Source organism: Podarcis muralis, chromosome 7, assembly GCF_964188315.1.
Source record: "Podarcis muralis chromosome 7, rPodMur119.hap1.1, whole genome shotgun sequence".
Taxonomy (NCBI): Eukaryota; Metazoa; Chordata; class Lepidosauria; order Squamata; family Lacertidae; genus Podarcis; species Podarcis muralis.
The window spans coordinates 72,076,752-72,102,142 of NC_135661.1; the positions used below are offsets into that span (position 1 = coordinate 72,076,752).

At 45.5% G+C, this 25,391-nt stretch overlaps 1 protein-coding gene across 3 annotated transcripts in view; it reads left to right on the plus strand.

Annotated features, from left to right (window-relative positions):
- LOC114603583 (beta-1,4-galactosyltransferase 3-like) overlaps nucleotides 1-25,391 on the plus strand; it is a 37,181-nt gene that overhangs the window by 8,196 nt on the left and 3,594 nt on the right. The window contains exons 1-5 of one of the 3 annotated variants that reach the window (XM_028742713.2): nucleotides 5,422-5,692; nucleotides 13,518-13,608; nucleotides 22,434-22,802; nucleotides 23,714-23,949; nucleotides 24,803-24,990. In XM_028742713.2, the coding sequence (XP_028598546.1) occupies nucleotides 22,541-22,802; nucleotides 23,714-23,949; nucleotides 24,803-24,990 (686 nt within the window). In that variant the 5' untranslated portion in view covers nucleotides 5,422-5,692; nucleotides 13,518-13,608; nucleotides 22,434-22,540. Of the gene's footprint in view, nucleotides 1-5,421; nucleotides 5,693-13,517; nucleotides 13,609-22,433; nucleotides 22,803-23,713; nucleotides 23,950-24,802; nucleotides 24,991-25,391 lie in introns of those variants that run through there. The other 2 variants (XM_028742710.2, XM_028742711.2) reach the window with 2 other exon arrangements.

Here is a 25,391-nt window from a genome sequence, read left to right on the forward strand (position 1 = left end):
TAGGAGTAGACAGGGGAAAAAACTGCTCCCTCACAGAACAGTCACTGGACATTGTTAGAGTTGGCTAATTTCCTTAACTGGGTTGGGGAAACTAGTGCTTAAGATTTTGTTGGTCTCCAGTTCCCACCAGCCCCAGCTAGCATGGCTTAATGGGCAGGGATGATAAGAGTTGAACCCCACAAAACACCTGAAGGGTCACAGTCTCCTCACCCGTTTTTAACAAAGGAGTGGACAACTTTGACAGGGTTATTTCCAAGTCCAAGGCTCTGGCCATGAGTCAAACCATCTCTTAAGTTGAAAGGGACTCCAGGAGGCCGTCTTGCCCATCCCCCAACAAGATAACCCCTACCGAAACCACCACAGTAGTAGTAGTAATGAACCTGTGGCTAAGATGTAGTTGTAGTATTCAATTACACCCTGATAAAATACTGTAGGTTCTTCTTGTATACCTGATCATTTTGACTGGGAAACACCGTATTTTTCGCTCTATAAGACGCACCGGACCACAAGATGCACCTAGTTTTTGGAGGAGGAAAACAAGAAAAAAAATATTCTGAATCTCAGAAGCCAGAACAGCAAGAGGGATCACTGCGCAGTGAAAGCAGCTATCCCTCTTGCGGTTCTGGCTTCTGGGATAGCTGCACAGCCTGCATTCACTCCATAAGATGCACACACATTTCCCCTTTTTAGGAGGGAAAAAGTGAGTCTTATAGAGCAAAAAATACGGTAGGTGGCACAGCCTTCACTCTGCTGATAAACCTTAACCATAACCACAAAAATAGGGGTGGGAAGCCTGTGTTTCTCCAGATGTCGTCCCCAGAATAAATATCTTTGTGCTATTTTTGGGCTCCCCAAGGCAACTGACACTTCCATTCTCTGGAAGGTGCTCTTTGTTTAGTGAAAGCCTAAATGCATATCCTTGCCCTTAAGTTTTGGCTAACATTAAAAAGGAGGATAAGGTCAATTTAAGTACCGTATTTTTTGCACCATAACACTCACTTTTTTCCTCCTAGAAAGTAAGGGGAAATGTCTGTGCGTGTTATGGAGGGAATGCCTATGGGTGGCATGCCTACGGATTTTCCTCCTCTAAAAATTACGTGTGTGTTATGGTTAGGTGCGTGTTATAGAGCGAAAAATACGGTACTTTCAACCTTCAAAGAGATGCTGAGTCTGACTTCATCTTGGAATCATGTCATTGATAAGTATGGCCTTTCTTTGGACATTCTGGGTTCATTAGACTTGAAGATGGCATCTCACCATATGTAATCTCATGTTTTAAAACATTATCTTTGTGCTGGTTGCACTTCTAGTTGTCTGTCCAAATGTGCCCCTTTGTATGCCAAACTACTGATTCAGATTCCTCGCCCTCACTATGTAACCAGCATCACAAATATCAAATGAAGAGAAACCCTTACAGCTCTGCGGCTCCAGTTTATTATGTGCTCTGCCATAGTTGAAGAATGCTATCGTTGGATCCCCTATGAAGAGAGACTACTTCCTGGTTTGCCCAATCTAGGTAAAGGGACCCCTGACCATTAGGTCCAGTTGTGGCCAACTCTGGGGTTGCGGTGCTCATCTTGCTTTATTGGCCGAGGGAGCTGGTGTACAGCTTCCGGGTCATGTGGCCAGCATGACTAAGCCGCTTCTGACGAAACAGAGCAGCGCACAGAAATGCCATTTACTTTCCCACCGGAGCGGTACCTATTTATCTACTTGCACTTTGACGTGTTTTCAAACTGCTAGGTTGGCAGGAGCAGGGACCGAGCCACGGGAGCTCACCCCGTTGTGGGGATTCGAACCGCTGACCTTCTGATCAGCAAGTCCTAGGCTCTGGTTTAACCCACACCACCACCTATGTCCCTCCCTTTACACCTCTGAAAAAATGGCCTTTTGCCTTTATAGTGACAATTTTAAGGAGAAATGTTTGTGGGGATGTTAAGTTAAATTCTGAAGGGGAGCAAACTTTTATCTTAAAAAATGTCTGGTTTGAATAATTATTTTGACCCTGCAACTTTTTAAATTCTGTTTTTATTCTGTTTTATGTGTTTTCTCTTTTGTAATGGTTTTGGCTTAACAAATAAATAATAACAGCTGTTGGACTACTCCACCCATCATCCACAGCACAGCCAATAGTCAGGAATGTAGTCCAACAACATCTGGAAGGGAACGCACCCCTGCGTTAAAGGTTGTGGGTTTTTTTACATTTAAAGCTTTTGTATACAGTACTGCTTACTGTCAGAAGTCACCCCGAAGCACTTTACACATATCAATCAAAACTGTATGACACAGAATCATAAAATACAACTGAAACATCAGTCACAATACCATTATAATTAACACAAGATTATCAAAGGAGACAAAGACTGAAAATAACCTAGATATGTTGACCTCCAAGAGCTTGGGAAAACAAGAACGTCTTCACCCTGTGGCAAAATTCCATCAGTGTTCTATTCATCCCTCTGGGGGAAGGGAGTTCCGTAACTGGGTGCACCTACAGAGGTTATGTACTTTAACAACCAAATTAGTGTAAAGTTACATGGCTGTCAAGGGCATCCAGCCCAGTCCAGGGCACATTTTATTTGGAATATTTTATTATTCCAGTGGGGCTTACTCTCAAGTAGGGATGGGTGAAGATGTCAGTTTTTGTTTGTTGCTCATTTTCCCACTCTTAATTCAGTTTTAATTTCACATCACTTTGTGACTTTTGAAAAATAGTCCTTGTGAAAATTCATTAGCATTTTAGTGATGATTTTTCCAATTTTTAGAATTAATATTATTATTATATTACATTTGTATACCGTCCTTCATCTGTACATCTCAGGGCAGTTCACAACATAAAATAAGATACAGAGGATTGCTTCATGGGATCAGTAAGAAACTAAGTAGCAGTGTTTTCTCAACATTTCCCCCCTAAGTCAGAGGAAGTCTCGCCTACTGAATTTTAGGATACAGTAAAAGCTATGCCTTTGAGAACAGTTTTGAAAATGTTAATATGCAATTTTGCCTAATATACACATTTTTGCAAAGCAATTTCTCCTAATACAATGCACCTTTGTGCACATTACATTGCTTGCCTAGAGAAGTGTGAATTTCGAAAGCTAACCATGTTTTGGTTTGCGTATTATTTTGGAAAGTGAGAATTAGGCAGGTTCACCTTTAAATGCAGACTGAATTGAATTTTCCACCACCACTACTCCTGATAAAGTTTGCATGTGGCTCCACCACCACTACTCCTGATAAAGTTTGCATGTAGAAGGTGCTGCTTGACACAGTTACACAATTCCAAAGACTTGAATCAGCCAGTTCTACCTGTTCACTGACTAATCCTATAGCAACTTCCTACCATCACCGCACAGTCAAAAGGACACACAGGAACATATATCTACATTCCGTTCCCAGGCTGCCACTGAAAGGTTGTCTAAAGAACAAAACATATCCTTCCCCCCTTCCTTTTCCTGTAGACCAAAGGTTCTCAAAGTTTCTAACCCGGGGGGGGGGGCGGTGCTGCTGCTTGAGGGGCTTGCAAACTACCAAGGTTCACCACTCACAAAGAAAATGGTGTGGGGTGGAGCCAATCACCAAATGTTGGAAGATAGTGCAATCTTGGTGCAACTGGCAGATACCAAAATAATCTTCTAATGATATCTAACCCCACTTTGCAAATTGCTAAAAACATTGCCGCAGCAATTTCCTTGTGGCAAACAGCTTGATAGGGCAGTTTCCTATACAGCTATTAGCTCTGGAAGTATTGTGACCCAGCTAACATTTTAGCAAGAATTTGCTCTCTCCCCCTGCCCTGCCTCTCATACTGTATTAACTTTTGTAATTTCATCTCCCCCTTTTCCATCTTATCCTCCCTCCCACATACTGCCAATTTCTTTCATGCCTCCTTTTTCATTTTCCTCCTACTATTATACCATTTCTTTATATTCCCAATTTCTTGCTTTAAAAATATTAATATTTTATATATTTTCCCTAATTGTTGTTGGCACCTCCTCTCCAGCCCTTCTCTGACTCTCAGCAGCCTTTACTGCAGGAAGGCAGTTTCCCTCACGGTATTTTTAAGACTCTGAGGAACCGAGGGTCAAAATCATAGAATTCTAAAGTTGGAAGGTACCATGAGGGTCATCTAGTCCAAACGCCTGCAATGCAGGAATATGCAGGTGGCCCCTTATAGGGATCAAACCTGTAACCTTGGCATTATCAGTACTGTACCAGGCTCTAAGCAACAGCTATCCTCACTGGAACTTGTGTCAATATCATCCCTTCCCCAGCTAAAAAAACAACCACCGAAAAGTGAATACACATATAGTAGCTTAAAAAACCTGTATCTTAAGATTTTGAGGTCAGTACAATTCACATTTGTGTGTGTCCACTTGCAATGTATAGCCCTCCTTCAGTCCATCTGCTCTTCATGTTCTGTGAAGCAATATAAAATTTAAGACTTTCAATTTTTACAAAGCAACTGCTAAACGTTACAATACAGGATTGGGCCACTAAAGCTCCCTGGAGAGACTTTCGTTTTTATTTATTGTTTTTCACCTCAATTTGCTTTTAACTTGTTTTTTAACTCCTTGCGATTTTACTGTCTGGCTCAGGGCCAGATTTAGGTTTGATGAGCTCCTAAGCTACTGAAGGTAATGAGGGCCCTTTATATGTCCAGCTGTCCTTTGTCAACAACAAATGGCCGTTGTTTTTGTGTTGAATATATGCTATATGGTAATTTATGGACCTAACAGGTATCTAAAGCCGTTTGCCACTGTTGCTGTATGCAGGTTTTATTTTATTTGTTTTTTATCTTATATTTTGGAAATGTAAATCCAGTTTTCCCCCCTTTAAATTATTTGAGGTATAAGAACTATAATATATATATAATATAATATATATTTGAGGTACAAGAGCTATAAATCCGCGGCAGCAGCGGCATATAAATATTTCTATAAGGCGGACAAGCAAGATTCATCTCCCGCCGCCAAGGGGTTGGACTTGCCTCCCTCTCTCTCAGCGCAGCCCTGGTCGCGTCCAGACAGAGGCCAAGAGCGCAACAGGTTCGCACCGGAGAGCCTGGTTCTTTAACTCCGAGTAATCCCCCTGCCCGAGGCGGCCGCGCTCATTCACTTCCCAAGGCTGCGCTCCGAGGGACATTGACGAGCGTTGGGGGCGGATGGAACTCGCAGACTCCCTTCTCTCCTCCTCCCCTCCCCTCTTCATTATGTTCTTCTCTCCTCGGCTTCTGTTCTTCTCCTCGTTCTCTTTCCTCCCCCTCCCCTCACCCCTCCGCCAATCAGCGCCCGGCGACGTCGCGAGCTCCCCGGCTCCGGTTGGCTGGCGTTGCGCGCGCCGCCTGACCATTCCTTTTGTGTATACGCTGAGGGGAAAAGAGAGGAACGCGAATGCGCGTGTCTGTCTTTCGCCATCCCTCCCTCCTTCCCTGCCGGCGCGCGATTGGCCCGGCTTTCAATTGGGGGAATTCGGAGCGCCGCTGCGTGACGCGCGCGCGCCCGCTTTCTCTCCCGCTTCCCTCCCCGCCCCCTAACAACCCACTTCTCTCTCTCTCTCTCCCCCTCGGCGCGTGGGGCGGGCGGGGACTCGGGGAGGCGGGCGACCCTGCACAGCCCAGAGCAGAAGCCCGACCCCAATCCCGGGGGCTGGAGGAAGGTCGCCAGGCAGCCCAACAGACCGACCAGGAACGGTGAGTGACCGACTGACTGGCAGACAAGCCTGGGCAGGCTTCCTCGGAAGCCAGTCCCCTTGTGCCCACCGGGGGCGGGCTGGGGGGCTTCCCCCTCTCGGCAGCCTGAGGGGCTCCCCTGGCCCCGGGGGTGCTTCTTGCATAGCAGCCAAGTTTCCCGCTTGCGGGTCGGTGGGTAGGGGTTTCCAAAAGAAGAGAGGTGTGCAGGACTGAGGAGGGAAGGCAGGTCGTCTTTTCATTGGGACTTTTTTTTGGGGGGGGGGAGGGATGAGAGGAGTTTCTTTTCCTCGCCTTTGTTTCTTCACTTCCCCACCCTCCCGTCCCTCTCCAAAGAATTCAGACCCTCTTGAACCCAGCCTCGTTTCTGCGTTCTGAGAAACTCTGGTGGGGAAGGGTCCCTACTCTGCAGGAAGTCGGCTTTCTTTGGAAACCGGGGGGAGGTTGGCTTTGAAACAAAAGTAAACTCGGATCCCAGGATAAGCCCCCTCCCTCTCCTGGAGGAATGTGGGTTTGCTTTAAGTCGGAAATGAACTTGGCTTTGGGGCTGGGGGCCCAGTGGTGGGCTGCTTAAGTGTGTGTGTGTGTGTGTGTGTGTGTGTGTGTGTGTGTGAGAGAGAGAGAGAGAGAGAGAGAGAGAGAGAGAGAGGGCTGTGTTTTAGTGTTTTTCCTTTTAAAACCAGTATGCCTTGATCTGATGTTAGGGGGCGCGGGTGAACTTTGCTGCTAGGTCTCTGTAGTCTCTTGTTAGGTCTCAGTTCTAATAGCATCGAGATATGAAGAGGCCCACGTTTCCTGTGTGCAGGGGACAGGGGTGGTATGGCATCAAAACTTCTGTTTCCTTGGTAATGACAGAGAGGCTGAGAAAATGCAGGGTGGGTTGGAAACCTTTCGCAATTTTGTTAATACTCTGTGCCTGGACTCTCGTGGGAGGTGGGGGTTCCGTTCCTCCTGAAGCTTGTATCTAAATTCAATTGCTTAATTGACACCATGACATCTGAAGCTGTATACAGTATTTCCCTCCTCTATGCAAGGAGATCAATGGGCCATTCCCTCTTCCCCCAATGCATATGGCCCTTCCTTAGGTATGGCTCATGTGTGTTGCTGGGGAGGGGCAAGTTGAAGATCCTATTTATATGTGGCAGCCTGAAGCGGGCTCTAGATCTTGTGCTGAAACAATACTGGTACAGCAGTGACTGTATGGGTTTGTGTTTGGTTGGGATTTCTCAGTCTGTGGGGACAGATCAGTGTTGTTGGAATCTACAGGTGTGGTGTCATATCTTCTTGGTCTCTTGAGTTTTTCATATGCCCAGCAAAGGTTTTAGAAACACTGCAATTTTATTTGTAGCTGTAGAGTGTCTTTGGTCATCCAGAACCTCCAAAGGACTTACAGTACTGTATTTAAGTAAGCAGACCTTTTCCTAGCTTTTTCCTAGAGTCTGACAGTGGGTTAAAATATGACATTTTGAAGTCTCAGTTTCTCTTTGCAACAAAAGTATTTTTGACTAAGAGATGCTTAGTTTTATGTCTAGGCTGTCTAGAACCTGGAAGGTTAGCACCTTGCTTACAACTAAAGCCAATTTAAATTTATTGAACAAAGGATATTGGATTGTGTCATGTTAGCCTGTGTCTATAGAAGCACTGCCTGGAGACTTCCTTCCTTCCTTCCTTCCTTCCTTCCTTCCTTCCTTCCTTCCTTCCTTCCTTCCTTTTGGTCTTGGTGTTTTGTGCTTATGTAGTGCACAGCATGGAATCTAGGGGGTCAGCTGCTCTCGTTCCATCCATTCCTTTATTATGGTGTCTCTGGGTTGAACTTCTGCTAATTTAATAACTTTGAGACAAATCCACATTAGTGTCATTCTGGAATTCACTGTGGGCCTTTCTCATTTTAAGTAGGTTGTTGACTATGCAGAGACAGGCTACAGCCAAACTAGTTTGTCTTGAAGGCAAGTTGGGTTGTGCAAGACCTCAGCAAGGGGAGCAGCAATGCAAAGTGTTGCACATGTTGTTGGCACTAGGCCTAAAGATGGGTAGAAGTGTGGATCATAATCCTACTGAGATGCATAAAGAGTAGCATCATACTCTGTGTCTGCTATGGGTTTACTTGCCTAAGATCAAGTGCTGTGAAAATATGGGATTGATAGGTATTGGGGGAAAGCAGTTGAGAGATGTAGAAAAGCTAGCCAAGTGACAAAGGAGCATCACAGGGCAGTGGGCAAGCTAGTGTGTCCAGTTAGATTTCTGGGTGTTTGTGCACCAAATATTGGGTAATATTAGGACATGGGTCACCAGTGCCTACAGAGACCTTGCCTTGCATCTGTGGAGTATTTATTCCACTCCTCCCCCTGCTGAATTTGTGCTTGAAAGAAGGCAGTAAAAGTTTTTTTATGCCTAATTGTGGCATGGGGATGATAGGTCGGCGGTTACAGATGGGGGAGAGGAGAGAGAGACTTTTTCTGTTTTGCAAATGTGCTTATTGGCCCCAAAGGGTTAACAACCCCTGTTTTAGGAAGACAACTTGATTTTGCTAAATTCAAGGAAATGTTGCTCTTGAATAGGGTGGTCCAGTGTGCAGCCCTTGAGGCCTTATTTGGTGCCCCTCAGCAACATTTGACACCCCCCTCAGCCCTTGCACTGCCTTCACAAAGTCAGGTAAGCAAAGCCATGCGCACAAGGCAGTGTGTGGCCCCTGGGTTCTGTGTCGAAGTACCCTTGCGGTCCACTTGTTATGAAAAGTTGGGCAGCCCTGCTCTAGAATCCCATCATTCTTTTGGCTTGTATTTTGTTTCACTCCCCACCCCCCAGAGCTTAAAATGAGCTCCTGGTTCCTTTGCTGCAGCAAGGGACATTTCCACTACTGATGGCCAGTGGAAGCATGCCTTACTCCAGGAAAAAAAGGAAGCAGTTTCCAATGAATCCACTGCTAAAATGGATGTGTGGTGCTCCTTGCAAACAGGCTGCAGTTTGAACTAACACTCTGGGCTTTGAAGTGTAGTGTCGCCTGACATCGTAGTGACATCAAGTGATTGACAAGCGGGCAACCTGGCTCACCTGTCAGATTTGGCCCACCAGCTGGAAGAGGTTCCCCACCTATGTGTTGCACCATAATGGTGACTTTCATTTTTAGTTCCTGCCATGCTTCCTGTAAGGGGAAGAAGATAGCATATGGGCAAGCAAGTGGTGATTCATGCATGCTGTCTATAGTCTGGGTATCCCTACTGGTGGTGAATTGTAACAGGTTTAGATATGTGATTCAATAATGATGTGAAAGAAGCTTGTCTAGTTTTCTTATTTTAAGGAAGTTCTTGAGGGCAGGTATCTAAATTAGAGGAATTAATGGATATGCAGTTAGCCTCCCTTCCTCAAGGAAGGACTTCACATTAATGTAAAATGCATATTTGCAATTGATTTATAGCTTTGCCTCGGTCACAGGTCTGTTTACACTGGTGCAGTTAGTTCTATGACTTTGGGAATATAACTTCTGTGGGACTGCGCTGACAAGGTACTTGTTCACAATTGGGAGTGTAGGGGTGCCCTGATAAGATATCAGTTCACAATTGTGTAGGTGTACTGTACGAGCCTACAGTATTCAGGGATGCAGTTAAGTGCTACAGCAGCATGGCTGGGGCTGCAAGTTAGACTGGAGACACGTTCAGGGATTAAAGAAAATCTCACATGCCTGGCTGCTGTGCGCAGTATTGGGAACTAAGATATATTAGCTAGGTGCCAAATGGTTCCTTAAACCAAGGTTACAGTGGTACCTCGCAAGACGAATGCCTCGCAAGACAAAAAACTCGCTAGACGAAAGGGTTTTTTGTTTTTTGAGCTGCTTCGCAAGACGATTTTCCCTATGGGCTTGCTTCGCAGGACGGAAACGTCTTGCAAGTTTGTTTCCTTTTTCTTAACACCATTAATACAGTTGCGACTTGACTTCAAGGAGCAACTCATAGCACGCGGTGTGGTAGCCTTTTTTGAGGTTTTTAAAGACTTTGGTGATTTTTGAAGCTTTTCCAAAACTTTCCCAACACCGTGCTTCGCAAGACGAAAAAAATTGCAAGACGACAAAACTCGCGGAACGAATTAATTTCGTCTTGCGAGGCACCACTGTACAGTCACCAAAACGGAATGTTTAGTTGCCATTTTGGGGCAAGATGGCTCTAAAGTCTTATTTTTCAAACTTTAGAGCCATCTTGCCCAAAAATGGCAACTGTAACATTGGTTTAAGGAGGTATTTGGCACCTAGCTTATATATCTGAGTTTCTAACACTGGTTCTGGCAACCATAACCTAGGTATAAAGTGCATTTGGCTCCTAGTTTTTGTATCTCTGTTTCTAACACTAGCTAGGAATTGGTAATATGTTTGCCGCTGATATTCTTGGATCACCTACAACACCCTAATAGTCACAGTATTTTCTGTCAGAACGGAACAGAAACAGTTACAAGAAAGCATTAATTGTCTCCAATCTGTACCTCGATGTTCTTTCCTGGTGAACTTTTGTAACTTGCAAACCTGCTCCCCACCCCCCAACAGACTACCAGAAGTTTGTCTGGATGAATATGTTACCTTGCCTTTTACTCTTCTGATAGTAGACAGAATCTTCCTTGGGTTTTGTCTTTCTCACAAATAATTTTCTCACTACACTTTGCCCCTTGGCTGGAGCAAGTGCAGTTCATGGCTTTGCAAAGTGGCTGAGTTTCCCACCTCAGATCTGATAATAGCCAAGTGGGGAGCACAGAGAACGTAATCACTACTTCTGTAGCCACTGGTGCTATGTTTTCATTTTTGGGGATTCCGCGGGGTTATTGCCAACCCTCATATTTTCTTTTGAATCCTTGTGCTGTGTGAATTTCATGTTTTGGGGTTGTTTTCTTCTTCCTCTTTTCAATAGACTTACTTTTGGCCTTGGTTATGTATGTGTCTGTAGAAGGACGGGGTGTGTTGGGAAAGGCTGGCCTATCAGCCCTCAAAGAGAGATTTCTTTTGAGGTTCAGCTTCTAGCGTCTGGCCTCTTTAACGGCCTCCAGACAGAGCGTGGCTACAAGCAGCAGCCAAGGATAATTTCAAAGCTGCGTTCCCTTGGCACTCATCCATCCCGCTGAAGTGACTTCTGCACACAGAGTGCTTCTGCTAATGCTGATGAGTCTGTTTGTGGGGGGTTAATGGGGGAACCACCTAATAGGCACACTGAGAAAAATGGTCTCCCTTAGAAATGTCAGGACTTGAGATGGCTGACTGTTTCTGAAAGAATTTGGACACTTCCCTTTTGTTTCCTTTCCTTTCTTTTTTTTTGGCATCTATTGCCACATGATAGGAACCACATGGGTTGATCTTTTTCTTTTTTTCTTTTTCAAAATATAGATCGTGAGCCTGTGTGCACCGAGAATTTTTCTCAATTGTTTTGCATGGTGACTAATTTTAGATGTTCGATAAATAAATCAAGATGGTTCGGAATAGATTTAATGGACCTTTGGTCTGATCCAGCAAGGCTCTTAATTCCTGCCCAATTCAGAAGAGAACTGTGGAGCTTTCAGGGAGAGGCAACGTGGGGAGAAATAGAGTGTTCTTCTCCTATGAATTGCCTGGCCTTGGAGGTTGTGCAGCAGCTGAGATGCCCCCCTGCCCCATTATCCTGATATCCACAGTGGCCAAAGAGATACCTCTGTGGAGTCCAGAAGCAAGGCACGGGTGCAATGGCCCTTCTTATCCTTTTCCTCTGGTAGTCCGTGGTGTGCTGCCTCTGAACCGTGAGGTTCCATTAAGCTACAATGACCAATAACTGCAGAGAACCTCTCCCTGAGTTTGTCTGATCCTCTTTTAAAGCCATCTTGAACCAGCGGCCATTGTCCTGCATGGTAGAAGCAAATTGCACAAGCTAGCCTGTGTGCACTGTACTTTCTTTTGTATATCCTAAATTGACTGGATGATCCGGAGTGTATCGGGAGGGGGGGGGGGATATATATCTCATTTTCCTTACCATGCATAACGCTGTAAGCTTCAAGCCATATTCTTTCTCTTGTCTCTTTATAAAAAAATGTCTTCAGATTTGTTAGCCTTTTCTTGTTGGAACAGCATCCCAACCCTTTGATTATTTTGGGTACCCTTTCCCACATATTTTGCAGCTCTTGGGTTGGTATAACTGAGACAGAGATATGACATCACAATTGCCTCCGCGTGTGCATGTGTAGATACAGATAAAGCCCTGCTGAATCAGGCCAGATGTGATTATTCCCTGCAGCTGGTTCACAGAGGCATGGCTCTGGCAGTGGAGGTAGGACATGATCATCATGACTAGTAACCATTGATAGCCTTGTCCTCTGTGAATGAGCCCAGTTCTAAATCATCCAAGTTGGCGGCCATTACTACATATTGTACGAGTGAATTCATAGTTTAACTATACGTAGTAAGTCAATTAGATTTTTATAGTGTTCACTGTTCTGTGAGCTCAGAACACACTAACATGTGTGTGCACACACACAAACATGCACATGGACATCATCAAGGGTGTCATCGTCTTAACAGATTAAAGGGCTTGGGGGATCAGAGGCCAAATGAATAAATTTCTTTTTTAAAAAAAGATTAGTGTCCTGCCCCCTTGGGGAAAAAGAGACCAGGACTCTGCAATTCTATGATTTTAACTCATTGAAGACTGCATGGGAAACTACAATAAAAAGGCACCTTAGGCACATTGTCACCAGTCACTGTTGACTTAGTGGCTTATATGAGGGTGTTAATATGCTGTCTTTACAATAGCAGCCTTTCTCTATGAGTGGCATGTGTGCATTGTTGCCATGCGATTGTTGATGAATTATGGTTTAAGAAGTGATTGTTGGCAGTGATCCACTCCATAGAAGTTGTACAACATGTCCTTGTAAATATTTGAAGAGGGGTTAGCCTAGGTGACTTTGGAAGCTGCACCCTGTTCTTTGACTTTAAGACTACGGCGACAGACACTACTTGAAGCTTATAGCAATTCATGGTTCAGTTGTGTTAGATCATAATCTACAGGTAGGGCGCCATATTTCTTCTTAATATGGTGGGAAGGTTGCATATGCAAAAGGCAGGGGGGTTGAAACTCGAGAGGCAGAGCTTCCTTTCCCCTGTCAGCACTTATTCCAGAATTTCTAGCCCTTTAAGAAAAATTAGGCACTAACAGTTGCATCTTGGCAACCCGTGGGTTGTCTAAGCAACAGAACGCTAAGTCTCCTGTTCGCTAGGGAAGTGTGGAGCTGAATCACAGGGAATATACCACTGCCTAACCTACAGCAAGACTTCTGTGCCTCCCCCTGTGGGATAATGAATAAACTAGGCAGCAAAGAATGGACTTCTTGAATAGAAAGTATAAAAGACCCTGAGTAGTGATTTGGTTCTGGAAGGGGGTTCTTTTAGTGCTATTTCTGTTGTTCCGGGATGTGCTGTGTGCCATAGGTGCAATTGAATTATTCTTAATTATTCGGTCAGTTTTGTCTCTGTGCAGTGCATTAATTTGAAGAGAGAAATCTGGAATGATTGGCAAATGGCATGATTCGGTATGAAAAACTGTTCTGTTCCCTGTTGGAAGTACTGACTGCTGGTAGTGATTAACTCCTATTCCCGTTCTGTACACGTTGCACATTCCTGACCCCATTCTCTCTGTCTCTCCCCCTCCCCGTTTCCTCATCCTACTTTGCACTCCCTGTTTAAATTGGCTGCGTGCTGTTGGTTTCATGTGGCGATGTTGCATTGCTGTGTGAAAATGCCAGGTTCTGCCTCTATGCTTTTTCCTTCTGCCCTGTCATATGCGCTAGTTCTAAGTTGACCTCTCTCTTCACCCTCCCCGATTCATTGCAGAAACTCCATGGAGATTGGGACCAAAAAAGTGCCGCACTCCAAGAATTAAGGACGACCTCTCTGATCTAGCTGAGGAAACAGAACTGCACAGGTGGGCACCCTTAAATTCACATTTGCTTGCATTTTCCAATATCTTTCCAATCGCAGTTCATACAGTTATAGATCCCCTCCTTCTTTGGGCATGGCAGTTGTAGGTGACCATTTCTCTGCACTGCCCATGGTCTCTCATAATGAGGTACTCCCTTTTCCCAGATGAACTGGGAGAGAACCCAGAAGCCAACTCTGGACAAGGGAATGGTTATAGTCTCAAGGGAGGACAGGAGTTCTTCTGATGCAGGCTACAAGCTCCCTTTGCTTCTGTTGTCTTTCCCAACAGTCAACTCCTCTAATGTGAAAGTGTAATGTGAAGCATTTCTATATGCCAGGAAGCCCATGTCAGAGAATGCAGATGTCCTTGTGTGTAGGTGTAGACCTGAGTTTGGGGATTTGAGCCCTTATGCATTCAGCTGGAGGGGAAGCAGGGCCAACCTAGGTGCTGTGATACCCTTACAAGTCTTGTAGCTTTTTGTGGTGATGCTAGCAATCATGCCAGCTTGCTTAAGATATCTAAGCAGCTCACTTCCCCAGATATTCAAGACGTTGTTTTGCACTGAACACTAATCGCTAGGGAACATCACAGCCTTGTAAATAATTATTCAGGAGCATTCATCCATCCCCGGCTCAGTTTGCCTGTGTTTCTTCAGCTGACACAGTGCTGTCTCGGGTGTCAGTCTCTGCACTTTAAAGCTGGGATTGTCCAGTAACACAGCCCAAGGCATGTAGTAATTTCTGTCTTCTGGCCTGTAAGAGCCAATGCTGTGGGAGGATTGGCACTGTTTAGTTAGAACAGATGAGCTTCCTTCTCATGCTTTAATGTTGGTGACATTTGTACATGTCTTATATGCATGATGTCTATAAAAGGTGTTAGCGTTTGGATCTGAATGTTTACATACTTCTGAACGTATTGTTCAAGGAAAGTACCGTACTTTAGTAGGTGAACTGCTCCCATATGTATGGACATTATAGGAATGTCCACGTTCAGTAAAGGTATATGATGTCCAGGCAAGGCTGCTGCAACTTTCTATCGCCTTAATTTTTGCAAGATATCATTGACTCGTTGTACTCTGTATGCTAGAAGCAACTTCTAGCGCATATATATATATATAGTGTTCATTCTTCTTGTTCTACCTGGCCTTTGGTTTGGAGTCAATTTGATTCTCCCCCCCTCTTTCTTTTTTCCTTTCTCCTCCTGTGATGAGGCTGCATTTTAATGTTTTAATCTTGTATTTTAATCTTGTTTTTAAGTTGCATTCATTCAACTTGTTTTCATTATTGGTTGTTAGCCGCCCTGAGCCCGGCCGTGGCTGGGGAGAGCAGGGTATAAATAATATTTATTATTATTATTATTATTATTATTATTATTATTATTATTACATCATTGACAAAATAGCTAATTAGAGGTGGGGCAGGTTTGTTAAACAGAAAAAATTGCCACCTATTCTTGTCATATACGCAGATGTCTTCTTGAAAAGATGATCTTTGTTCTTCACCATATGCACTCCATTCATAATAAGCTGTGCTGACTGCCTTTACCCTTCTGAATTTTATTCAGGAAGAGTCATCAATTTATTTTATGTGACAAATTTATAGGCTGCCTCGTAGGCCATGCCCTCACAAAGTGGTAAGCACAGAAACAATAAGAAACACAACAAATGAGATGAATTATTATGAAGCAGCACCTAGGCCCAATGAAGCCTAAGTATTTCACTCTCTTTCCCTGTGTGTGGGGTGGGGTGGGGTGGGGGAGAGAGAGAGAACTTGAAAGTACAGCTGAAGAACACATTAAGAAAAGGCAGCCTGGAAAAGAGATGTTAAGTCCCACTTGAAAGCCTGCACTGAAGGCAGTGTGTGTAACTCACTCAGAAGGGAATTCCGTAACCATGGGGCCACCACTGAAAAGACCCCATCTTTTGTGCCTGGCAACCTAATTGCTCATGACCAGGACCTCCATAGCCGATTTTAGTGAATGAGCAGGGTCATATAACCAGGTCTCAAGTTGTTAAGGGCTTGAAAAGGTCGGCACCAGTACTTTGAATTGGGGCCCATAAATGCTCTGAGGGGAGTTTTAAAAATGGATTTTAACATAGGAATTATAATCATTGTGAACCTTGCGATGGTAGGTGCAGTCACATTTATCCAGAGCTGAAAGCCAGGTGGTTTTGACCTACCAATGCAGCCTTGGATCAAATTAGACTGGAAGCTTATAAGGAAAACCAGAGATTTAGCTGTTGCCTCTTTAGTACAGGCATCTCACACGTTTGGAGAGTTGAGAGGTGCTGCTCTTGATGAAATAAGTGAGTAGCCTAGCATCTAAACTGTTCCAGCTCATTGAGGAATTGAAAAGGCTCTTAGACATGCCTGGGTAAACATTATGAACTGGCACAGCAGCAGCTAATATTTCTCCCACTTCAGATTTCCAGCCTGAGGAAGAGTTCTCTGCAGTAAGTAATGCTGTCCAGCATTTTAAATAACTAGTTTTATTTATATATAAATAAAGTTGGGCCAACTTAAGACCACATCCTGTTTGCCTTGGAGGGAAACACTGAATCTTTGGGGTGACATCGTCTTTACCTCCTGAGGCAAGGTTAATCTTGGTCTGAACTCAAAAAGGAGGCTTCGGCATCTGCACTCTGCAGAATTTCAGGCTGTGCCAGAAATTATGACTCTGTGGTTTTCGTGCTTTCTGTGTAATGGAATTGCACAGATTCAGTGAAAGGAAGAAGCTTCGTAAGATGGCATGAAGTGTCATATAATGGAATTGCTGTTGAGGATGCATGGTGCTTTACAGAGCTGCAGTAAACCAGATTCTCTTGCTCTGGTTGTGTACAGTTCAAAGGTGGGCAGGAGAGGGGAGGAAGAGGACTGGAATTAGCAGCAAGTTTGTGAATAAACAGAGTTATGCATGTGCCTGATTGCTAGTATTAGAGACTCGGTGGCAGGAAGAACATAAATGTTCTCCGAATCTTGTGGACATGAGTGGGTTGAGTGCTTTTGGCACTCGTGTCTCTCTTGTGGGCTTCCCATAAGCATCTGGCCTTTGAGAACAGGATGCTGAACTAAATGGGAATCACCAGAGTTCCTTCTTAAGCTTTTATCTCTCCATGTCATCTCCAGAAGGCCGGGCTTGGCTTAGAACATAAAGGTGGATGGTGCAGATACTCAGCATAGTTTCGCTTCTACCCTCCCCTTTGAGGAAGCCTTGCCTACTGGAAGAAAAATACCTTCCTTACTGACAAAGCTGATAAGATCTCATTCCTGTGGAGGATTAAAAAACCTCCCACAGTGGCCCAGCTTTTCACACCCTGGTCAGAAATGTGCAGTGTGATTCTTGATAGAACAGGATCACCAAGGAAGTTGCGAGGTCAGAACCTGTTTCTTTAGTAGTAGTCCTGGGAGTGGGGGGTGGTCAGTACTCAAGTTTCAAGTTGCCAGCTGGAAAATTGCTTTATTTGGCAATGTCCCGTGCATTCCACAGTGAGGATGTGTTTGATACGCAGACTTTTGAAAGAGGCAGCTCTGTGCTGAGCTGTTTCAGTTTCGGTGCTTCAGGGCCTCCCCTCTTCTACTTACTGACTGAAGCCAATTGGCTATATGTTCTTATTTTAGTCTCGGTCCATTCTTTGCCAAATTCAGCCAGGTTTTGAAAAGATGGCCAAAACACATCCTTCAGTTGCCACCCTTCATCTTTTCCCTTAAACGTGACGTTTCCTTCTGAAGTCTATCCAGTTTCTGAACTTGCCTTCATTTCAGTTGAGAGAGTGAAGTACCCCATACTCGAAAAATGCAGACTGTGAGTGTGGAGGATAAAGAAAGTTCTTTTCTCATGCAAGGCTTTGTTTTTCCCTTCTCGTGGTTCCCTAGGCAGGTTTGGCCAATAAGTTCAACAGGAAAAGAGGCACATCCATTGCTCAGTACTAGCTATGAGCTTGTGAGTACGCTGCTTGTGATGGTTGGACTAATCTGCAGAGATCCCAATGAGGGTTTGACAGGGAAGGGGTGGGGGAAGTGTAGTTGGACAAGGTGAGCCATAAGGACGGTGTGAAATGGAGCTGATAAGTTACGGGAAAGAACTTTGTAAGCATCTCTGGAAAGTTCGCTCATCTTATGCCGGAGCTACTGAAGTCAAAAAAGGAAGAGGGTAACACCAGTGTGAATTTTAAAGAGGTGCAGAAAGCAATTTATTGAGAGTGCTTTCCAGTTTGACCAAGCCGTGGCTCTATTTTAATGGCTCTTTCATTATTAATGTACTGGTTAATGAGCAGCCCATAACTTGTTTGTCAGGTTGGTTGCTTCTATAATGTGACTTCTGGTTCCTAGAACTTCAGTCTAACATGGGTTGGCTACAAATTCCAGGGGGAAATAGTTCCTGGTGAAGAGATGGCCTGATTGTGTGGGGAGAGGCCCTTTGAGGGTAGTTTATTTAGATTGGAGTGGAAGTGTCCTTCTGCACTTGATGTAGAAGCCTAGCTCATTATCGTTACCTTCAAATCAATGACCTCTTGTTTTGTTTAAAGCTCTCTGAAGGAAGACTCAGTAGAAATGCATTTCCCAGGACCTGGAGCTTCTCCTATGTCTTGGTCTCCGAGTCCTAAACCTCTCCCCCCCCCCCCAAGAACTGACACTGGTAGCTGGATCAGGATCCTGATGAGATAAAGGGCTTTTTGGCCCCATTCTTTATAGGCACAGCCCTGTGTTCTAAAGTTCAATGTCCATGTCAGAAAGTTCTGATTTTATCCCGTGAACTGCCCTGAGATATATATCAATAAATAACTGCAGGTATATATTCAATAAATAATATATATATATACATATAAGCACTCTTTCTCTCTCTCGAGCTTTCCCCATGAAAACCTGCTCTTTAAAGCTGAAGCACAACAAATGGCAATTCAGGTTTTCTGCAGATTGCTGCTTGCTCTGATTCAGCTTTAAAGAGTGGGTTTTCACAGGGAAACCTCTGGGGCAAAAAGACAAAGGCACAGAGCTTTAAAGTATGGACTATGCCTGGAAAGCACAGAGGAAAAGTAAGTGTGGCTAAGCCCAAGGATAATATTTGATTCTGGATCAGTTACTCTTCATTGCCTTCACTACCCTGCTCTAACTAGCAATTTCACAAGCCAGGATTGTGTAGCAAGAGGTTAGGTAGCCGCAGCTGCTCCCACTGGTTCCTCCCTGTTGTCCAGCCCCTTACCTCAACTGCTGTGTGGCACACCACTAGCTAGCCAGCGGCAGCCTTACTTTGAATCAAGGCATGACTTTAACCTGGCCTACCGTTTGTGGTTTGGAGCCCAGGACACATGGCATGGCAAGGCAGAGACTCTAGCTTGTTGGCAGCCATGGGGAAAGGAGCACTGAAGGAACTTTTGAATAACATGCTCCAGCAAGCTACTTATTCGTGTTAAACCGTATTTCCAGAATACAATAATGTGCATTGGGAAAGGGGACTGTAGAGCTGATCAGGCAGCTTTTAAAACTTTGGCTCCATTGCTACATTGTCACACCAGCCTTCCACTCTTTCTTTTATTTGCGAGGGCTGCAGGGTAGGACGAATCCTCCGTGTCGGTGTCAGGCTTGAGAAGCGTCTCCAGATTGCAGTGTTCTTGTACTACCCTGTTTGCCTCCGCTTAGGCTACTGAAACGGCTCCAATTCACTGCACTGCTTTAGATGGTAGAATGTTCAGGTCCCAAGAAGGCTGCCTAGGAAAGGCCCCAGTGAATTCATCTCTGCTGCATTTGTTTTGCAACGACAAACTGCGTCATTCATATTGAATGACCTGGCGTAGGCATCCTAACGGTGATCCAAAGTCTGTAAGGAGTCAGAAATGCTATGGTGCACCTGTAGCAGCAAAACCAGATGCCTTCGTCTGCTGCAGCTGCAACAAAACATGTCTCTCCCACATTGGTCTCTGTAGCCACAGCGGGCGCTGTAACTCTCCAACGGTTTGACGCTATCCTTGAAGGTGCACTCTCCTTGAAGGTGCACTCTTTCTTTGTCTCCCAAGACAGACACGGATGCCAAGAAATGGAGTTGGTGGTTTTGCTAAAAGCTATTATTTGCTGATTGGAAATCATGGCAGCTGCTCCCGTAAAAGCCATTGTGTAAAATATATGCCTTTTGTTACCAGCAAGCGCACTACTTATCTGTGTTTGCACACTGGCTTTGAGCCACTTGGATACTTTTCTACCAGTTGTGCAGTACCTCCTACCTTCACACATTAATAGTTGGGTTAGAAAGGAGAGCCAAAGTTTAAGTTTTCTCATACCCAAACCTTCCTATCAAAATGCTGGTCTATACCTTTTTTAAGAAGGTATAGAACAATATCACGGCAACAAAGAAGGAAGTTTTCCAACTTGGTTGCAGGCTACATTACGACGGAGCTTGTTTGCCTTTTCTGTGAAGTTTTTCACGTCAAAGTGTGTTGGGAATGAACATACACACATAGAGGCAAAACCAGCTACACACCTAATCCCATTTCCTAATCTGTTGAGTTTGACTAAGTGATGTAATAATGCTCCTCTTTCTTCCCAAATGAAGCAAGATGCCCTTGACTAAGCCTCTTGCTTTGGGCAGTGGAACAGCTCAGTGAATCTGGAAGGGTCAGCTCTTCCCTGAAGGTTTTAATTAGGGTTGCCTATATGTGACATCTATGTGGGACGTGGGTGGCTCTGTGGTCTAAACCACTGAGCCTAGGGCTTGCCGATCGGAAGGTCGATGGTTCGAATCCCTGAGATGGGGTGAGCTCCCATTGCTCGGTCCCAGCTCCTGCCAACCTAGCAGCTCCAGAGCATGTCAAAGTGCAAGTAGATAAATAGGTACCGCTCCGGCGGGAAGGTAAATGGTGTTTCTGTGCACTGCTCTGGTTTCGCCAGAAGCAGCTTAGTCATGCTGGCCACATGACCCAGAAAACTGCCTGCGGGCAAACGTCGGCTCCCTTGGCCAGTAAAGCCAGATGAGCACCGCAACCCCTGAGTCGTTCGTGAGTGGACTTAACTTTCAGGGGTCCTTTACCTTTACCATGTGTGATTCATTTCCTTATTTCTTATATCACCCTGGAACATCTCTTACATGAATCTCTTGGGCCATTTCCTTGTTCCTCCTTAGCTGTTGCCAGTTGGCACTGCTCCGAGACACCTGTTGCGCTGCACAGGGTGTGGGCAGGTAGCAAAATAGGTAACCAAAGCAGGCTACTTCTCTCACTTATAGGTATGGAATGTGCTGCTCCACGTTGCACTCCCCCAAGCCCTTTCCTGCCACGTTACCCGAGATTCTGCAATCGGGTAGATTATTACAGTATAATAATTTATTAGCCTTCACCCTTGGGTGTCGGGGCAGCTTGCAACAATTAACACACGTTAAAAACAGTTTAAACAACTTGCAGTCACGGAAATAAGGTGGGTGGTAAAAGCATACCTTGCAAGTGTCAAAAGCCAGGGTGAAGAGGATCTATACAACCCAAACGCTGAGATATGTGAAGTGACTGGCAGCTGGAGGCCCAAGGGCCGAGTATTGGAAACCAAAGAGTGGACAAGGTGCATGGAAAGGGCTGCGGCAAGGGGACTCGCTCCTGTTCCCATCCCTCCCTCCCCCCTCAAGTGTTGCAGATAGCAACAGCTGTGGACTAAGGTTATATGTACATGCAAAACATGGCTTTTGACACTTTAAATGAAGCTGCTCCGGGGTATGGAGAAAGGAGGCTCTTGCAACATTATTCTAAGAATAACTGTGTTGTGGTCAGAGCATCATAGTATCTGGGAGAACCCAGATTCAAGTCACCATTCAACTATGGAGTTCCATGGGAGGAGAGGCAGGTAGACTTTAAGTTTCCCAGGAATGTAGGAAACTGCCTTATGCCTTAGTCAAGACCTTGCTCAGAATTGTCTCCTTGGACTGGAAGCAGTTCTCTAGCATTTCTGTCAGGGGGCATTTCCAGCCCTTCCTGCAGATTCTGGGGATTGATCTGCAACTGAGCTTAACATATTTTTTCCTTTTTTTACTTGAAAGCTGCCAAGCTTAATCCTTCTGTGTTTCCTTGGTTTTTGGGGGGAGGGAGGGATTGTAAGCAAAAAATAATTCTGCTATTCTATTTCTTTCTGTCTGCCACTTGTCCTAACTTCTTTCCCCTCCCTGGTGCATATGTTCGCCATGTTATGTTGCTATGCCTACCACCCACTCCCACGTTCTCCTTTCCTGTGGGCACCTCTCATTTGGCAGGTGTGCGGTTTGCTTTTTGCTGCACTGAGACTTCTCATGCAGCTGCAGAGACAGGAAGATGCTATTACTGTTAGTTGCTTTGTCTCGCGGTGCCACGTCTGTCCATACTTGTGCTTGCTGAGAGCAGATTGCCTTGTGTGTAACAAATGGCTGGGCTGGGCTCTGGATGTGAACTTCCCCCCGCTTTCAGAACCTTACCCCTGCATATGTAGACATGAAACGTTTGGGGGCGAGGTGGGGGCAGGAAATGCATTTTCTTGTAAGCATCCAAGCGAAAGCTGAGCGTTGTGAACGTCAGGAGGCTGATCAGATAATCAAATCGGCATTAAATGGTTTTCGAGCGAAGATGATGCTTTTAGGCGATGCCTGCATGGGTTGTAAATGGCTATTCTCTCCCCAAAGACACGGAATGCCTCTCAAAATGGTGCTTCTCTGCTACAGTTTGTACTTGCATTAAAATTAGTTTCTCCCCCCCCCCCAAAAAACCTGCTGGTACTTTAACTGGGGCACCTTTTTTGGCCCATCAAAATGTTTGTGCATAAAAAAAAATGTTAACCTGACAAATGAGCATTGCCTGTCCTCATTCTACCTTCTGCTGCTTCCAACAGGCCACTGTCTTCTGTTTCCCTTGCTGCTGCTGCTGCTGCTGCTGCTGCCGCCGCCACCCTTCAGCCCAGCTGCACCATGGATAGATGATCCTGGCCCTGCCTCAGCCATGCTGCAGTTGCGTGGCCGCTACCTGCTGCTCTTCCTAGGGGTGCAGCTGGTGGTGATGGCTCTGCTGTACCACGATGGCTACCGCAAGCGTGTTGCCTATTTCCTGGGCATCTTCTACAAGGGGGGCACATTGACTATATTGTCCAGCCTACACAATGTTTCGCTGCCAGGGGACGTCTACGCCAACCTCAGCCTGATTGCCCGGCCCCCTCTGCCCCCAGAGGAACTTCCTTACTGTCCAGAGGCATCTCCTTTCCTTGGTAAGGGCTTCTCTGTTCTTGATCCTGGTTCTGGTTAGGAACTGGGGATTTGGAGTCAGCCCTAAGGTTTGAATGGTGTTGGGCTGGAGTGGTTGTTCTGAAATTAAGAGTCACAGAAGCTCTAATGTATTGTTTCATTGAACCAGCTAGCCATCTGGAAAGGTTTTGGGTGGCACGTGAAAGGCAAAAATGAGCGTGAAACAGTGAAGTAAATTCTGAGCAAGTTTTCGGGTCAATTTTCTCTCTTTGTGTGTAGCGTACTAGTTCTGAGACTAAAGAGTTCAGTGTAATTCAAAAGCTTGCTTCATGCTCTTTGGCCCTGGGAAAGAAGACACAAATTCTGGAAGTCGAGTACGGCAATAGTGATTTTTAAATAGAGATGCCTAGTGATGAGAGACCCCCGCAAAAAGAGGCTTGAGGATTGTGGGCCCATCGTAGAAGTGATCTTCCATTAAGCCATGAAGTGCTCTGTGAAATGAGAGAAGTGGTTCTCTCTCCTCGACCCATGCACCCTTTCTTGTCCAGTGTGACTAGTGAAAGCATAGTGATAACTCAGTTCATAGATCATGAGACTCAATCTCAGAGTCGTGGGTTTGAGCCCCATCTTGGGCAAAAAAAACCCCTGCATTGCAGGTGGCTGGACTAGATGACTCACATGGTCCCTTCCAACTCTACAATTCTATGATTCTTTAAAGTTTGCAGGGATGACCAGGGATGGAGCAGGTGGAAAGAGAAAAGAACCCTGGAACTGACTAGGAGGCTAATGCTCATTTTAATCTAAAATGAAAATGTTTCGAGGTATTCTCCTCTTGAGGACTCTGGGTCACGTTGGCTCTTAGCCTGCAGTCTGCTGACTACCTAGCTAGGCGGTGGAGATTGTTTGCCTTACCCCTGTCTCTGCTCGCCTGCAGGAGGCCCCATTCGGGTGACTTTCCCCGCAGGGCTGTCTCTGGATGATATTGTGCGGAAGAATCCTCTTGTGACCAAAGGGGGGCGCTACCGTCCGCCTGACTGCGATGCAGTCCACAAAACAGCCGTCATCATCCCCCACCGCAACCGAGAGCAACACCTCAAGTACCTGCTCTACTACCTGCACCCTTTCCTGCAGCGGCAGCAGCTCACCTATGGCATCTACATCATCCATCAGGTGAGTTGCCACAGCCGTGTGTGAGCTGGGCAGGAGGTTTGAATAATAATAATTATAATTAATAATTTTATTATTTATACCCCACCCATCTGGCTGGGTTTCCCCAGCCACTCTGGGCGGCTCCCAACAGAAGAGTCTCCATGGCTGCTGCCTGTCCCTGCATTAATGTGTGGCCTCTCTCTCTCCTTAGGAGAGGAGGGAATAGAGGCAATAGCTCTCTTTATTGTTAATGGAGGAGTGCCCAGTGAAGGCAGGTGGGCAGGCAAAGCTTTTTTCAGCACTAGGCCTCAGTAGGGGGCAGTGGGTTGCGCTCTGATTGCTGTAGAGAGGGAAAGCTGTAGTTCCTTCCAAAAAGTGCAGTGAATCATGATTTCTGCTGTGCTGAGTCTGATCTCTGGAGAGGTGTGGAAGAGTCAGGCACAAGGAAACGAACCCTAGCAAGAGTACTACGGGGTGGGGTGGAGCTGAGACTGGGTATGGGGAGCGGGCAGGGACTAACCAGCACCCAGCGGTTTGAGCTCACCGAATTCCTTGGAGGGGGAAGAGATAAGGCAAGGAACCTCTGATGTAGATGAATGAGTCCCCCCCTGGAGCATGCCCTAGCCAAGATAGAAATGGAGTAGGTGGTTCTGGAGGAGCTGTCAAATGCGAGAATGCCAGAAGTCAGCGTGGAGGAAGGATACTATTTTAATGTAGCGCCTAGTGGCGACTGTCCTGGATGTGAGAGTTTAGCACTTTAGGGGAGCTAGTTTTTACACACACACACACACACACACACAGAGAGAGAGAGAGAGAGAGAGAGAGAGAGAGAGAGAGAGTGCTCTGGTGTAAATGCCACCCATCTCTTTCTCAGGCTGAGAACTACACTTTTAACCGGGCCAAACTCTTGAATGTGGGCTTCAAGGAAGCTATGAAAGACGAGGACTGGGACTGTATGTTCTTCCATGATGTGGACCTCATCCCTGAAGATGACCGCAATGTGTACACCTGCGACCGTTTCCCCAAGCATGTGGCTGTTGCCATGGACAAGTTTGGCTACAAGTAAGCTTCTTGGATTTGGGTCTGTTTCCATAGGAATGCTTCTATACCCCTCCCAACACCCTTTCCTTCTTAAAATAGAGATGCCGTCTCCCTTCTGAAAACAAAATCACACTGAAAACAACTGCTTTCTCGTGTGTTTCTAGGCTGTTTTCTAGATGCAGATATGGGGAGGAATGTGGAGTGTGCTGGAAGAGTTAGAATGTCAGACTAGAACCAAAGAAACCTGGGTTCAAATATTCACTCAGCCATAAGGCTTACTGACGGGACCTTGAAGCAGTCATCCGCCCTCAATCTACTTTGCAAGATTGATGTGAGGATAAAGCAGGGGAAGAGTCAAATGATGCTGTTTTGAGCTTGGCAGAAGGGCAGCCTTCTTGAGTGCAGCTGCATTACAGGTGGGA